At 44.8% G+C, this 17,711-nt stretch overlaps 1 protein-coding gene across 1 annotated transcript in view; it reads right to left on the bottom strand.

The window, feature by feature from the left end:
• The window catches only part of LOC144121896 (meso-2,3-butanediol dehydrogenase-like), an 81,668-nt gene that overhangs the window by 36,172 nt on the left and 27,785 nt on the right, over positions 1-17,711 (bottom strand). The window contains exons 5-6 of the mRNA XM_077655335.1: positions 17,358-17,493; positions 13,664-13,704 (exon numbers count right to left, since the gene is read on the bottom strand). Coding sequence (XP_077511461.1) covers positions 13,664-13,704; positions 17,358-17,493 — 177 coding nt within the window. The remainder of the gene's footprint in view (positions 1-13,663; positions 13,705-17,357; positions 17,494-17,711) is intronic.

The raw sequence follows: 17,711 nt of genomic DNA, 5'->3' as shown, positions 1-17,711 counted from the left end.
GTTTTACAGGCCATTCTGAAAACACCTTGTTTTATTGCATGATTGTGTTTGACTTGTATGCTGTTGTCCAGTGATCCTTAGATCTAACGTGCTTCGGAGCGACTAAAAAACCTCTGTGTCTTGTGCTTGTGTACGCTCAGTGCACCCGATATGGGACATCATCAGCTAACGATGTGATCGAAGGGCTTCGGGTTCGAGATGTGCGTGTGGTGTGAGGAGCGTCAATCTTGTGCGTCTCTGAAGCCGTCGTGAAAAGTGAAGACTGCAGCGCACAGTACATGAACGACAACAGACAATGCACTGCGGGAGCCTAGCTTCCACGTGCATACCTCAGGAGAGAACTTTTAGGCATCTGCAATGAGTAAAGTGTGCTTTTCTGAGGAGCGGCACCAGGTCGTTTATGCATGTTATTTCTGCGTTCTCTAATGCGAGCTAATGGTTCAGGCATTGAGCTGTACCCTGTGTCCACGTGCCCACCAGATATGCCTCATCTTCGACACAGTGTGTATTCAAAATATTACACATCATTCTCTGGATGTGAAAGGGAGGGGGTGCGTGCGGGCAGTGCCACACGCTCCCCCCTAAGGGTTCCTGTTTACATTCGGGCATTATTAGACCAGGTGGTTCAGGCTTGTCGAAAGCCCACCGCTGATTATTAAAAATAGGTTTTCAGGTAAAGAGACGCTTTTTCCGTCATAGTAATAAAACTGCAGATGGTAGACGTCAGACAACAGACGAGTCGCGTTGACTAGCAGAGTGATTAACATATTTCTAAAAAGTCAACTCTTCAACTATTGCCGATAGGCGTCTGACTGGAATTGGATTTGTAGTCGGTTGTTAGTGATAGCCATACGAGTTCCTTAACTTCGAAAATGCGATTATCCTTTCTGTTGTAGCTAAACAAATTTGGGGTCATTTCTCAAGCCATTTGAAGGCCACGCGCCTACAAACAACGCAGAGCAAAACCCATCAAATCGCGTTAGTCTGTGGCGCACGTGCCACGTGACATTCTCTGCCCCGCCCCCGCAGGAGCAGAGGAGTGGCAAAGAGCGATTAGCGCCATTGCGTAGTCAGGGCAGACACTGTCGAGTGGTACCCGCGTCACAGAGTGGTGCGCTGTGATGGGCAGCGCTGTAGGCTCCCTGGAAGCGCGTGGTTTTCGAATGCCTTGAGAAATGGCCCAAATTTGTCAATCCACGGCGGCAAGAGTAATCTTGTTTTCGAAATTTTAAATTTGATGTGGTTATTACTAACGGCCGGCTACAAATCTCTATTTGCAGTAAGGTGCCGGCCTGTATTAGTTAAAACGTTTACATTTTCATTTAGTTAATAACCTTGCTTGTTAACATATCTCGCCTCTTTTCTGGTGTCCTCCAACGCTGGTATTATTGTCCCGCAAAAATCGTCTCTGTTTACTAAGAAAAAATAATCTGTTTTCAAAAATTCGTAGTGGGCTTCTCTAAAACCTTGGTATACGCGCTAAATTCGTACCGATGTTTGCTCGAAGGCCATGAATAATCATCTCGCACTCCCCGGGAGAAGGATTAAAAGAGTGGCCATCGTCCCTGAAAGGTCACAGCGATATTGAGAGATCCAGTCTACCGAACACTTCCAGCGGGAGCTGTCTTCCCCGATTCCCGAATAATAAAGAAGCTAGGAGCAAAACCCAAACGAACCTTAACAGAGGCAGTGAACAAAATGATAGCAGGTGCAAAGCCCTGATCAATGACGATTAAGTAGAATGAACATGATATATAAGGGTAAGGGGGACAAAGCTGACATAAGAAACTGCCGTCCCATAACAATGACGTCTGTGGTTTACAGGGTGGTGATGCAGATTATAAAGGGCAGACTGCAGTCTTGAGTGGAGAAAGAAGGGGTGCCAGGGGAGCTACAAAATGGGTTCCGGAAACAAAGGAGGTTGGAGGACAATATGTTTTTATTGAAGCAGTGTATAGAGATTGCTGAAAAGGAGCACAAGCCCCTATGGCTAGCATTTCTGAATATTAGGGGAGCCTACGACAACGTTATTCAAGAGGATTTGTGAAACATACTGGGTAAATTGTGTAGAGCAGAAATTTGGGTGAGTTGGTAAGCATTCACGGTGGGTGCGCTGTTCACCCACTATGAATGCGTACATTGTGTGTCATTCAAGATAGCATGCGACGCAGACAACCGCAGAGCTCCAGGTGCAGAGTAACAGCGGCGTTTATCGGGCGCTTGCGCTCTTATATCAGCAATCCGGCTGGTCGCCTTGCACAGCATGGTTACCAGTATTAAGGACCCTGGTAGCCAAATCCGTTACATCTTTCTCCCTCCCAAAATAGAAAAACAAACGAGCAGAATACAACAGCAGATCGATTCAAGCAATTTGATGAAAGTCCTTTTGATAAGACCGGCTTAAACACGACCGGTTAAACACGTCATTGATATAATTGCCCCTGTACTAGCCCACATCTGAAACTGCTCACTTTCCACAGGTATTTTTCCCAATAATATGCAAATCGCAAGGGTAATCGCAATCCACAAACATGGTGACAAAAATACTTTTGGCAACTACCGGCCAGTTTCCATACTACCAGTTTTCTCTAAGGGCCTTGAAAACGCGATCAAAATACGCATTGATAACTTTTCCCAGAAACACCAACTCATAACCAGATACCAATTTGGCTTTAGAAAGAACTGTACAACAGAAATAGCGTTGTTGGCGCAAAAAGAAATGATATTAAAGAAGTTTGAAGATAAATTATTAGTTATTGGACTATATCTAGATTTTAGTAAGTCCTTCGACTGCGTGAATCACACAATTTTGCTGGATAAACTTGAAAGATATGGGTTTAGAGGAACTGCTCAAAAACTGATGCACTCATATCTTGAAGGACGATTACAATTCACTGACATAAGTAATCACAAATCGCGGCTCAGACGTCTAGAATCAGGGGTTCCTCAAGGAAGTATCCTTGGGCCCATTTTGTTTCTATACTACATAAACGACATCGTAAAACTAGACGAAGAATGCGAGTTCATTATCTACGCGGACGATTGTACCGTGTTTTTCTCTGGGAAGGAAATGGCAGAAATTGAAATTAAAGCACGGGCTTTTTGTTGTAATCTGAAAGATTGGTGCAAAAACAATTCATTGATTCTGAACGAATCGAAAACGAAATGCGTGCGATTTCGGGCTCGTGGCTCATCAGTTGATGTTCCGAAGACCGTTGCTTTGGGACCGTATGTAGTAGAAATATAAAAATGTGCTAAATCACTTGGGGTGATTTTTTCAGAACATATGTCATGGAATGATCATGTTAACTATCTTTCATCATAATTATGCAGGGCTGTAGGAATGATAAACCGGTGCCGCCATTTCCTTCCAACTAAAGTAAAACGCGTGGTTTATTATGCTCTATTCCATTCCAACCTGTGTTATTGTGTTTTGGTGTGGGGCAACACCACTCCAACGAATTTGCAGAAAATTACCGTTCTCCAGAAACGAGCCCACCGAGCAGTTGAAAACGTGTCGTTCTCAGAACACACAGCACCATTTTTTCACAGGCACAAGATCATTAAGACGCAAGACATGTACGTGCATAAGTTACTCTGCTCATACAAAAGGGCTAATGCAGGTACCTTAGATGTATTTTTTTATTTAGCGCAACTAAAAAGACCTTTGATTAACTACTGCTTTCGTCATCAGTCACCTTGGCTAGTTCCATCATCACGAACTAATTACGGTAAAATTGAATTGAATTGAATTGAATTTATTTCTCCAGAACAACCGGAAGGACTTCCAGGCAAAAAGCTGCTTTTGCAACTTGACTGGGCCCGGAAAACCTTTACATAGCAGTGGCTTCGACATACCAGCTGATGGAAATGAATATAAGAAAGATACAACAAAGGAGAACAAATATACACACTATCAAATACAAACAATGAATACACTATTACATGCAATTTTATGATTAAAACTGCAACTTCTAGGCTCATCTAGTGCAAACATAATACGTAATTAAGAAATGCACATGTAATAGAATCTCAAAGACGCACTTAATATTCACTTATAAACATTTTGAACCTATATACACACATGAAAAGCAGAATACACACATCAAATTGCATGAAATAATCAAAATATTAGAGAAATGCACAAAATTGTCTCTGTACATCACAGGCCACCTAAAGAATCAGAAGTAACATATCTAAAAAAAAGAAATAGTTCACAACTCTACGAAATACCGTCGCCATTCTTTGAACCTGAAATTTGTGGTATGTTTATATTTGTTAAGTACATGCGGAAGATTGTGTTGCAATGTTTGGAGTTTATAATTAGTTCTAAAATGAGGAACAAACCAAGCGTCCATGCTGCGGGTATGAGCAGAAGTATGTTTAATTTTTAGGGACGCTGTTTCAGTTGTAAAGGCCTTGTAAGAACTGTTAGAGAAAGAAAACAAACGTAGCATCCAGAAATCATACATGTGGTCAATGCGGACAGTGTGATACAATGGAAACAAAACGGTTGTTGGTGATGAGCAGTGTACGTTTGCGATGTGACGAAGGGTTTTCTTTTGGAGGCGCAGAATCTTCGCGATATTTGTTTTCGTAGTGGTTGCCCATATTAAGCTACAGTAATTAATATGAGATTCGAAGAGTGCATAATAAATTGGTCGCTTAACGTTTGTGGGCAACAGCGTTCGGCATCGTGACTGTGCTCCTGCTGTCGCAGCGAGCTTTTTACAGATGTTTTTCACCTGCGTATCCCAGCTGAGGTTAGACGAGAAAACAACTCCCGGAATTTTGTGCTCATGCACAATTTCAATTTCTTTATCAGCATATCTAATTGCGTGTTGAATTTGAAGTGGTTTATTTTTTTCCCGGAAGATAATTGCTTTTGTTTCTGCTGCATTAATATTTATCTTGTTGCGCTGCGACCAGAGCAAGAGCTTGTCAAGCATATCATTGCATTCTAGTACTAATTTGTGTACACTTGGACCAGAAAATAAGACTGTGCTGTCATCACCATATATTATGAACTTCTCTGTTTGGTCTAGTGTAACAATAACATTTATATATAAATTAAACAATAAAGGCCCTAAAACACTTCCTTGTGGCACACCATGTGTAACTGTTAAGAAATTTGACTGTTTCCTATCGATGCATACGCACTGAGTTCTGCCACTCAAATATGACCGAAACAGTTCTAGTGGTATGCCCCGAATTCCGTAGAGTGAAAGTTTATGCAGCAGTATATCGTGATTAAGACAATCAAAGGCCTTCGTGAAGTCAATAAATAAACCTATGGTAAAATTGTTATTTTCTATATTTTGTAGTATATTTTCTTTCAGAGTCAATAAGGCTGTCTCTGTTGATCTATATTTCCGAAATCCATGTTGGGCATTGCTTAGCACATTATGCTTCTCTAGAAAAAGAATTAACCGATCATAAATTAGTTTCTCTAGCCCCTTTGAAAATATTGGGAGAACAGATGTTGGTCTGTAATTTGAAACCAATTTTTATGGCCCCCCTTATGAACTGCAGTTAATCTAGCTTTCTTCATGGCAACTGGAAATACACCCGTTTCAAGGACCAAGTTATAGATATGAGTTAGAACAGGAAGAATATCCTCCAATACATATTTAACAGGCTTTACTTGCATATTATCTACATCTAATGCTGTACTGTTATTCAAATGAATAAATGTTCTGTAGATTTCTGATTCATTGGTTGGTTGCAAAAACATACTTTCGGGAACGCTTTGGATAGCCATATCCAAACTTAATGGGTTATTGTCCCTTGGTAAAGATTTAATAAAATATTCATGAAAATGTTCCGCGAGTGCCTTTCCAGTCAATTCGGAGTTGTTAAAAGTAATTCTGTTTGGCACTTTGTTTTTCTTTCCGCGACCCATGACCTTATTTACTACTTTCCAAACGATATTTGGGCTCTTTCGCGCGATATCAGAGAATAATTCTTGGAAGTACACTTTCTTGGCCCGCCTTAATTCAGCATTCAGCCTGTTTCTGGCTGCTTTAAAACCATCTAGATCGGCAGGCGAGCGCGTGCGCAAAAAGACATGATAAAGAGTATTCTTCTTTGTGATCATGCCCAGATGAGCCCTTGTGACCCATGGTTTCCTTATCTTTCTTGGTTTCTTAAAGCTCCAAAATGGGAAGTGACTTACGTATATCTGCACGAAGATTTGAATGAATGCGGTATAGGCATCACTTGCATCTTTAATGCGAAATATGAACGACCAATCATAAACGGCGACATCATGTTTAAATGACTGCAATGCGAGGTCGGTTATGTACTGCAATGTAATCGGGCAAGAAGCATCAGTTTTAGCTCTTGTTTCTGATTTGTAGATCATAAAGACTGGACTGTGGTCACTAATATCTGATGTAATAGTACCAACGTCGGAAATGACCGTCTCTATGTTTGTTATCAGTGAATCAAGTATTGACGTACTAGATGACGTGACGCGAGTTGATGTTTCAATTACAATGATGACTCAACATACGTTACCAACAATATTAAATCACTATTGGGATGCTTCACAAATAGACATTGAAAAACTATCCCTTAAACGTATTACCGAGCTGTTCATATAAATTTTGTATACTGCTACCACTACATATTGCACTAATGTAATATGTCTTGTTTGATTGTCTGCTTTTTGCTGTTTTTTGCTGTTTTTTGTTTTGTTTTTCAGTTCCAGTATTTTCTGATGTGTGCTTCTCCTTTTTCTCTCTCTCTTTCCGCTGTGTATTTTTTCACATAAGAGCATTGTTCGTCGCTGCTAATGGGTGATGGGTGACTGGAGCTTAGTCAAGCCGCAACAAAGCGGCTTTTTCTTCAGTCACCTTTTTTTCGCTGTATTTTTCCATGCGAAAAATAAATTGATTGATTGATGATTGATTGATATGCGAAGCGGGTGGGCTGTTTCCTTAACCGGGTGCTCCAGCGAAGCCCAGCGTCGTCCGGCTCGGAAATCGTGGTTTCCGGACGACTATTTTGCCCTGGCGCAGAGTACCCTTGAGGTGTGTGGGCAGTCGGGGCTTGATCGTCACACGTTGGGCTCCGGTTGCCTTCGCACCCCTGTGGTACCGCGCGGCCTGGCAGAGAAGCACAGTTGCTAGCACCGTCTTCCGTATAGTCAGGAATGGTTTGCAGTGACGGTTCGAACTCTTCGTTTCTTCAGAGCAGATGCTGACGGTTGCGACGAAGCTGATTCCTGTCTTCCGTACGGACCACGTATGAGCGAGTGGCGACGACTTTTTTTACGAGGGCCTTTGTGGTCCACCCTCTCTTGTCGAGCAGCCTAACGGTGTCATGCTCGCCGAGTGCTTCTAGTGGACGCCTCTGAGGTTGGGCTTCGGTGTGCTTTTCGACCTCTGGTGCACTATAGTCTGCGATGTAAGGCAGCCATCCTCTTAACCTCCTGCCCATGAGTAGCTCGCACGGGTCTCCTCCGGCCTCGAGTGGTGCTGCCCTGTAATTTAGAAGCCCGATCCAAACGTCTTCATTCATAGCGCCTTCTTGACGAGACGTTTCACAACGTTCACCCCTTTTTCTGCCAAACCGTTTGAGCGTGGAAAACCGGGACTAGAAACATCATGGGCAAATTCACACTATCTTGAAAAAGTACGAAATGCCTGCGATGAAAACTGTGGTCCGCCGTCCGTGCATACTTCAAGAGGGATGCCGTGACGTGCAAATATTATGGCCGGCTTTTCTATTACATAGTGGCTAGTAGTTTGACGAAGCGGCTCTGCTTCAGGGTAATTGGAATAGGCATCCTAGACTGCAAGGTAGTTCTTTCCGGCATGCTCGAACAAGTCCACGCCTACCCTAGCCCATGGTAATGCGGGACAATTCCTTTGCATTGGCAGTTCACTTGGCTGCTTGTAAGCGATACGGCGGCAGGTTCGGCACCTGGAAGCTTTCTCAGTTATTTCTGCCGCCATAACAGGCGGCAGAGCGCCGAATCCTCAAAATTTTCGGCGGTATCTGGCAGCGCCGAATACTCTAGCTATTGATTCGCATTTTCCGGCGCCCAAGTGACCCTCGTGTAGGCGCTGTAACATTTCTCTTCGCAGGGACATCGGAATGACAACTCTACACCCACGCAACAGTGTGCCTTCCACACATGATAGCTCAAGTTCCAAGGGAGCTGGCTGACCTATTACGCTGTGTCCATCTTGCAGGGCTTCAATGACTTGCCTTCGCTCGTCGTCTTCATTCGTTTCTTTTGCGTTTCGTTTGGCTGTTGTGTCGCTGACGAGGGTGGAGAGGACGGCCGTTGCATGGATGGCCATATCTTCTAGTTCGCTTTCAGGTGGCTCATCGTTGTCGCGTCGGATTCTTGAGAGAGCATCGGCTAGAGCAAGGTCTCTCCCTGGGACGTACTGCAGGGAAATGTTGAATGGCATGAGGCGCAAAAAGAAACGCTACAGGCGAGGAAGCATGTCTGACAGGTTCTTCTGGGCTATGGCTATCAGTGGTCGATGGTCCGTTTCCACAATTACGTCGGTGCATGTGATAAAATCGCGAAACCTTTCACATGCGAACGTGACCGCCAGGGCCTCTTTCTCAATCTGCGCGTATTTTGTCTCCGCGTCAGCTAGCACACACAAAGTGTAAGCAACCGGTCGCCAGTGCTCGCCATGCGACTGCAGAAGTGCCGCCCCTAGCGCAAAGCTGGACGCGTCCGCTGTTATCTTGGATTGCTTCGACGGGTCAAATAGAGCAAGCACTGGTGCAGTCGACAATGCTTCGAACAGGTTTTTTCGCTCCTTGGCGTGGCCAGCTGACCGATCGAACATGCAATCGCGTTTTAACAGGGCTCGCAGATTCTTAGTCTTCTCAGACAGGTTTGGTATGAACCTTCCGAAGTAGTTTACTGTGCCCAGTAGTTTCTGAACACCTTGTTTTGACGTTGGAGGTGGCAAATCGACTACACGCTTAATTTAGCTCTCATCTGGCTTAATTCCGTCTTTCGTAATGACGTCGCCTAAGAGCTTTACTTCATGCTTGCCGAACATACACTTCTCACGGTTAAGCGCTAGTCCTGCTGATCTTGTTGTCAGCAGTACTGCTCGCAGGCGTTTATCATGTTCATCTTGCGTGCCGCCCCACACGAGTATGTCGTCGATGTAGACGCGAGTACCTTTTAGGCCGTCAAAAATGTTGGCTATCGCTTTCTGGAACACTTCGCTGACGGTGCGCATCCCAAAAGGCAGCCTTAAAAAGCGGTACTTTCCGAACGGCGTGGCAAAAGTGCAGATTTTTGAAGTTTTTTCATCCAAGGAAATTTGATGAAATTCGCAGTTAGCATCTAGTTTGCTGAATGCCTTTGCATTTGCAAGCTCAGACTCGATTTCGTCTCTGGATGGGAGCTAGTAGTGACCTCTCTTCACGCACCGGTTTACGTGCCTAGGGTCCATGCAAGTATGCAAACGGCCATCTTTTTTTCGGACAATGACAAGGGGACTCACCCACTAAGCAGCCTCTTGCATCTTTTGGATGATCCCTTCACGTTCCATGTAGGGCTAGTTCTTGCCGGAGTGATTCTCGAAGCGCATGTGTAATTCGGCGCTTTTCGTTCTGCAACACACTGCAAAGTGGTTTCCTGTTCCGCATATGTCGCACGTTTTGCCCCACGCTGGGCATTTCAGCGGCTCATGACTTCGGTTGCAGTAGGGGCACTGGCGGATAAATTTCCTTGTGACGCCTTGCTGCTCTTTTTGCTTTTTCCGTACGGCATTTAGATTCAGTTCGTCCTTCTCCCACGCTTGATTTTAGGCACGCAGTTAGATCTCTGGCTTTGCAGTATTCTATGGCCTTATCCAGGGTGAGGTCCTTCTGCCATTGAAGCCGCGTCCGGAGCTTCTGGCCTCCCGTTCCACACCAGCTGGTCTCAAACCATTGATTCTTTCAGGTCTCCGAAGTTACAGCTCTGAGCTTTCATCTGAATATCGCGTAAGAACTGTTCAAACGGCTAATCATTTCGTTGTTGTCGAGTTCTAAAAATGTAGCGCTCGTAGGTCTCGTTACTCTTTGCTGTGCAATACTCTTCAAACTTCTTTACGATAGCGTCGTAGTCCTCACACTCTCCGGGTGACAGTTCAAATGTGTAAAATACATCAATCGCTTCATGACCTGCCACATGGAGGAAGACTGCAGCCTTCTGCGCACTCGTGCGCTCTGTGGCAGATGAAGTTGCCTTCAAGTACAAATACATCCTCTGCCTGAATTGATTCTAGTTTTCCGCCGGCGCTTCGGAGAGCAGTAGGGGACCAGGGGGCGGTACTATTTCCATTGCGCTGGCTCAGTCGAAGCGGGAATGGACGTGATAAGAACTTCAGACACCATGTGTCATTCAAGATAGCATGCGATGTAGACAACCGCTGTGCTCTAGGCGCCGGGTAAAAGTAGCGTTTATTGGGCGCTTGCGCACATATATCAGCAACCCAGCTGGCCGCCTTGCACAGCATGGTTGCCAGTCTTGAGGACCCTGGTTGCCAGATCCGATACACATTGGATGTGGAAGATGGAGTGATTAATCTCTTAAAAGATATATATAAAGAAAACAGTGTGCTTATAAAATGGTAAAATTGTATCAGCGTCTATAGATATACTGCGGGGGCTTAGGCGAGGATGCCCTCTGTCTCCTTTGCTGTTCATGTTGTACCTGCAAGGGTTAGAGACCAAACTAGAGAGGAGCGGACTAGGCTTCAACCTTTCTTTCATCAAGCGAGGAGAATGAATTAAACAGCCATTACCGGGAGTAATGTACTCGGATGATATAGTGCTAATGGCTGACAACAAGGAAGATTTGCAGAAGTTGACATATATCTGCGGTGCCGAGGGAGATAGGTTAGGTTTCAGTTTAGTAAGGAAAAATATGCAGTCATGATATTTAATGATGAGGCCGGCGAGCATAGAATACAGGACTTCACGCTAGAAGTAGTGAATGAGTACAAGTATCTTAGGGTGTGGATAAATAACGGTGTTGAGTATCTGACAGAATATGAAAAATATCTAATGAATAAAGCTAGTAGGATTGTAGCTGTCTATAAAAGCAGGGCACTGTGGAATTACAACAGCCATGATGTGGTAAGAGAGATCTGGAAGGGGGTTATGGTTACTAGTCTGACTTTCGACAATGCTGCCCTGTGCATGAGGGCAGATTATCAAGCAACATTATAAATCAACAACGAGGCGTAGGGAGGCTAGCTTTAGGAGCAAATGGCGACACACCAAATCAGGGGGTGCAGGGTGATGTGGGATGGGCATCGTTCGAGAGCAGAGAAGCTAGTAGAAAGATAGCGTATGAGGAGCGATTGCGAGAAATAGGGGAAAAGCAGTGGGCTAGGAAAGTTTTCAGGATTCTTTACATAAGAATGTTGACATGAAATGGAGAAAGCGAACTAGAAAATTGACAAGCAAATATCTGGACACCAATAGGGGGAAAATCAGCAATTATCGGTTAATAAAAAGTATAAAGCAACAGAGAGAGCCCTGCACAAAACAGGGATGCTTACGAGATCGGCACTGGGAATATACACAATCTTTAAACAGGAAATTGCCAAGGAAAATATCTATGATAATTGTAGGGGAAGCTCTTTGTTACTTGAGGAAAGGACGGGAGTTTTGCGGACTAAGACATATAGAGTCAGGTACCACGAGATGCACACGCTGTGCTTTGCGTGCGGAGAGGGGGAGGAAACGGCTGAACACTTGATATTCTTCAATAAATTGCTTCACCCTACAGTGTAAAGCAGCGGGACTGATTTATTCGAAGCATTGGGGTTTAAGGACAGTGAAAGAAAAGTAGATTTCAAGCGGGTAGAAGAGTAGAATATCACAAGTCATGGCTAGGTGGCTTGAACCACCGCCCGATTCAAAGGGTTCAGCCTTATCCATCCATCCATACCTCAACGCATATGTCAGCCGCAGTCGATAGTGCTCCAAATCGACAACGGAGAGTCGCCCGTTGTCTAAGTCGCGAGAGAAATTTTCACTCGGCATTGTTGCCTGGCTAATGAGTTGGCCCTGGCAAACTACTGCTCTGGCACCTACTTGTAAACATGCGTTGTATGCTTCTGCAGCAACGTACTCACAAAATCTGCCATTTTCAATCAATCGTTAAATTTTTCAATACCTTGTAGCCCATTTCTTAATGCGATTTCTTCATTCTTTCGCAGCCTTGACTGCCACGTAACTATAAACATATGTCTTCCTGCCCCAAGTGATTCAAATTAAGCAACACCCATGGCAGCGGAAGCAACCCTAAGGCAATCTGGCGCCGCCAGGGAGGCGTCCCGTAAAGCCTGCCGCTGCGCATGGAGACGAGCTGCTGCCATTATTCCGCGCTTAGCTCTTTTGTCGGCGGCGCTAGTGTCGCCGTTACAGGTGTTCGCCTTCGGGCAGCACTTAGACGAAGCCACTGGACCACCCTGGTCGGTCTCCTGTCCAGTCGTCTGCTCCTAACTGAACGCCAGCTGCATTTGGTTAACTGCACACCCACTTGTCGGTGAGGAGGTGACCAGAGGGAATGACACTTGCGGAAGATTCATCCCAGTGACTCGGCCGAGAAAGACGATGGAGAGAGGGGCGCCGTCTGTGAATGCCAGACTTCGGCCAGCTGAGAAAGCGAGCCAATGAGCGCTGTTGACTTCAGTCAAAGCAAAATGGCGGTAAGAGTACGGGAGAGGCTATTTAAAAGCGCCGACACTTTCATCCAGCAACGAATACCTGAGTAGTCTTCTCAGCCTTCAATTTGTTTGTCTTTGACTAAGCCTTCAATGTTTTAAATATGCAAATACAGCTTTCCATTGATTCTCCCACTCCTCGTCTCCGACCCACGTTCCTTCCTCAACCGGCACAGCGGCGGTGTTCCTATACCCGATTACTGGTGAAACACTCTACTAACACTTTGAGTCCTAACACCACAAAGCACATTAATGTGGCCTGCAAACTTCATGCAAATGTGTCGCCAAACTTTTCTTCACTAATCCATGACCTAGCGGTGTGTCAAAACAGATATTCTCGTGACTAGGCTCTTTCAGTTATAAATAGATAGTAAGAACTCCTGCAGAGAAGGCTCGAGTGCTGCTTAAGATAAGCTTTGCTTACTGTAGGACGGCACTTTTAACTCATTGGTTGCCTGCCCTCCAAAGGTGTTCAATGAACATTTTCACTGTTCACAAACTTGAATGAGCGCGCGAGTAGCTTCGCCTCTACCGGGTGTGCCCGGTAAGCTGATATTGGGATACCCGTGAAATAGAAACATTAGTGTCACACAACAGTGTCAACATGGCCGCCCCCAGAAAGACAAAGTTGAAAACGTGCGCACGCTGAAAAAAAAAGCAGGTTCTGCCCACTTGCACATATCGCCGTTTCGATCAAGCCTAACCGATGTAGACGTGACTGTGGCTGCATTCACCAAAGATTTAAAAAAAATGACTCTGCATTAAAAAAAATGACCCAATTGCATATTTAAATGTGCTGCGAACGTCACCACGAGTGTGATTTAATGCTCAGTCAAACTAGTCGTGAATAACTGTTAAACAACTGGTTATTTAATCGCAGAATACCAAGAACCCGCATCAAGTCATCAGAATCTCTTAGTGGAATGCAAAGGAGCCGATGGTCTAGTACTCACCGCTGCGGTAGAGGCTACGCTTGAAACGTTGACGATACTGCCTGGTAAGAAAAAAAGAAAGAAGACCGATGATGAGTGAAGTGGTAATGTGACTGATGTTTTAAACATCGAACGCTCGAAATCCGACATCAGGATTCCATTCGTGAGACTTAAAAATAACTGGTTGAAGTCAAGGGTCTGACAAAATTCTGTCTGGTGGGGATGGTGCATAAGGAAACTCGAAGACACCGACCGAAAGAATGGAGATGGACAGACGTTTCGGCTCCCGCGTGGGAGTCTTGTTCACAAAGAGGCAAAACGTAGTAGTGTCGCTTATTAAACACGTCGCATGAACCCAGGCATATTGGCGTACAGGGGGGGGGGGGGGCAAATTTCCATCATTCCGATCAAGCCTATGTGCTTTCGTCGGGATGATCAATGGTTCAAGATAGAGCCACGACTTTCTTTTGCGATCACACGTGCCTCTGTCCAGTTTATGCTGTGTGTGGTAGATATCGAGTGCTCGGCAAGTGCATTTCTTTTTATGGTTTAGGGGGTTTAACGTCCCAAAGCGACTCAGTCTATGAGAGACGCAGTAGTTAAAGGCTCCGGCTAATTTCATCAATTTGGGGTTCTTTACCGTGCACTGACAGCGCACAGTACACAGGTCTCGATCATTTAGCTTTTTTTGAAAGGCGACCTCCGCGGTAAGGATCGAACCCGCTTGTTTCGGGTCAGAAGCTGAGCACCATAACCACTGAGCCACCGCGGGGACACTGACGGCGGATAAGTAAATAAAGTAAAGCATTAGTTAATAAAATTTATTTACTTATTCTGCACGAAAATTAGAAGGCGCCGTCAGTGCCGCCGTGGTGGCTCAGTGGTTATGGTGCTCGGCTTCTGACCGGAAACACGTGGGTTCGATGCCGGCCGCGGCGGTTGCATTTCAAGAAAAGTGAAATGCTAGAGACCCGTATACTCTGTGAGGTCAGTGCAGGGTAAAGAACACCAAGTTGGCGAAATTAGCCGGAGCCCTCCCCTACGGCGTCCCTCAAAGCAAGGAGTTTTTTCGTTACGCCCCAAGTTTCATTGTGCATCAATGCCAAAAGAAGGATGGAAAGTTGGGCTAGTTGGTAACAGTTCATGGTGGGTGGAACAGCGCGAACATACGACTCGTCTTTCGTCTGTTCGCGCTTTTCCACCCACCATGAGCATCAATACCAGTAGCATAGATGTGGTCGGCGGCGGCAAAATTTAATTTGCCACCGCATACCACATCTGTGCTCCTAGTATATAGACGCATAATTAAACTTGGAGCGTAACAAACAAACTTTGAAATGAGGACCGACCGGCGGACTATACCAAGAAAATTGATAGAAGGACGCATGCCCACAAAAAAAGAGAAGAATGGCAGATAGCGTTAGTTGCTTGTCCATAGTTGCTTATAAACAGCGCTACGGATAGAGGGCAAAGAAAGAAAAGGACACACGCTGCCGCACCACCGGATGTTACTAGACTTTCTTCGAGAGTCCAGTGTGCACCTATATTGGCAAATGCTTTATGCTAGCAGGCACACTATGGCAATAAAAAAGTACGCACATGGCGCTGACTTTTAACTGCTTTTATTGGAAAGATCATGCTTGCTTTTCAAGCAAAAACGTCTAGTCTGCGCGCATACACATTGTAAAAAATACACTTATTGCTTCTAAAAATTGCCTCGTGGCGACACGTGTGATCATCTCCGTTGTTGACCCCTGTTTAACCAGCCTATTTCCTTTGACCGTGTGTGTCATTTTCTTTCTGTGTCCTGTGTCCGTAGCGCTGTTCTTAAGTATCTATAAAAATAAACAGCAGCATGTATTACAGTAAAATGTTACTTATCATAGAGGCTATCAACAGGACAAGACATCTAATGTCGAGACTCGGAAACCCTTACCTTCCTATAATATGCATTCCAATGAAACTGAAAAGCAGTGGACCGCGGAAGAAAGCAGGTGGGGAGATGCTATCCCTAAGGCAAGGATTATTTGATATCATTGGGAGAGGTTTTCCACTCGATCCGCTATACCAGGCACAAATCTTCTTGGCAATGAAGACACAGCTACGGGGCACAACACCCGTAACTGCTTCAGTCCATCCAAAAACAAAACACTGGGCGTCCGTGGCGTTATATTAGGTCTTATTTCCTATTCGGTTTCGTCTTACATGTAAAAGTTTGCCGCGGCTGATTTATTCGAACCCGAGCTGCTTCCAATAAAGCTGATACGACCTTTTTTTGTAACGTGCGTTGATAAGTCAGAACAAAACTGCGACAGTGAGGTTATTAACCCTGCACTACCCAAATTATTAAGGACTCAAGGAAAAAAACCTTAACCTCCACAGTATGCTAACCATATTCGAACACCAATATGAAATTTTTTTTGTGCCGAAAAAATAATTCATTTCGCATCCTTCGTCCGAGTTATGTGGAAGACCAAATGGAAGGTATCGAAGCGCCTCGATGGCCCAGGAAGATTAAAACATTTTTTTTTTCAACAAACATCATCAGATTTCATGCACAACAGTTGTAACAAAAATAAGGAGGAGTTACTGCCCGGTGGCTGGAAGTCGCACATTCGCGCCTCCTTTTTCTTCACAAAAATTTGCTGAAAATGATGCCAAACCTTTTCACCGGGAAGTGCTGGCGACCAGGAACAGGTCGGCGTCAACCTTTGAATGTACGCCGCATGCAGTAATGAGCACAAGGCGTATAAATGCCATGTTGCGAATTCGCGACACCGGGCTTAATGACACCACTGAAAACAAACTGAAGTTGACATCAGGTGGCCAATTTGGCGGCCACCTGTGAGTACAAGATGGAAAGGAGAAATGAGATACAAAAAAAAAGGAATGAACGGAGCATAAGCAGACAGCAGACTCGCATTCGCGTTTATAGATGCCCCGTCACTGTTGTCCTTCCAAAGCCTCTTGGTGTTCATAACAACGGCTACTGCCGCATTACATCGCGTTGAAATGAGTAGCGTAAATCATTTTTCGGTTTTCTTATGAAAGCGTTCATCCACAATATCATGGAACCTGTCAAATCAGGCTGCCAAGGCAAGCGTCCGCCGTACTCTTGAAACTTTTGCAAGTACACTACGAGTTGTGGTTTCGTCATCGTCGCCTCTACGAAAAGGAACGCATAATGTTCACGGTGGAATCGTCTGTCTGGTTCACCAAAAGATCTTCGCAGAAACGACCTAGAGAGGTACTCTTTATGATGTGACGAATGTTAAGCATACCGAGGCGGAATTATGAACACACATATCTGGCCAATAACTGATGACTTCTGCGGCTGTTAAGCGGCCAGGATCTGAGATGCACAAAGAAAACTTCAAAATGTCGCGAGGAAAATCTGCGAGTTTGGCACGCTACACCATCTTGAAGAAAAAGAAATGTCGCTCGCTTTTTAACAATTTGCACGAAGACTGTGTACCGACACTCTGAGCTGTGGCTGCGATGCAGATTACGGGATAATGTGTCTTATAATTCTCTGAAAGCCTTTCGCTTACAAGCGACAAAAAGGGCGATATAATAGCCACGCTTCCAAAAGCGATGGTGTTTTCACCTTGCACAAATATGTCCAAGTAACATAAAGGGCCTTAATGTATAGTAGACGGACAGTAATCGTAAAACGGTCAGGCCATGTGTTTATATAACTACACGGAAAACTCACCTTTCGTTTTCCGCAGGTGGGGTAAAGCCCTCTGCATCATTAGGAGAGGACCGTGCAGGTTTATCCCCATGACGTGCTGGAAGTCTTCCATAGAGCAGTGCATTGTGACATTGCCGCCGATACCTGCGTTGTTCACCTGTGGGAGGTACAAATCATGCTTGAATAATGACGCACTCTACAGCAACCTCTCCACATAGTGTTAAGGATATTATTTTCTCGCGTCAATTACGTGACCGGTAAATAAGGACGCTTACAGTATGCTTTTATTTTAATTCACGAACCTCCACAAATTTGTTTTGTCATTTTACTAAGAGTGCAGTTTCAGACACCCACACGAATCAGATGCATATACTC

The sequence above is a fragment of the Amblyomma americanum genome, chromosome 2, assembly GCF_052857255.1.
Source record: "Amblyomma americanum isolate KBUSLIRL-KWMA chromosome 2, ASM5285725v1, whole genome shotgun sequence".
NCBI classification, from domain to species: Eukaryota; Metazoa; Arthropoda; class Arachnida; order Ixodida; family Ixodidae; genus Amblyomma; species Amblyomma americanum.
Note: the sequence above shows the minus strand (reverse complement) of the source record. Positions and strands in the feature narration are given on the sequence as shown.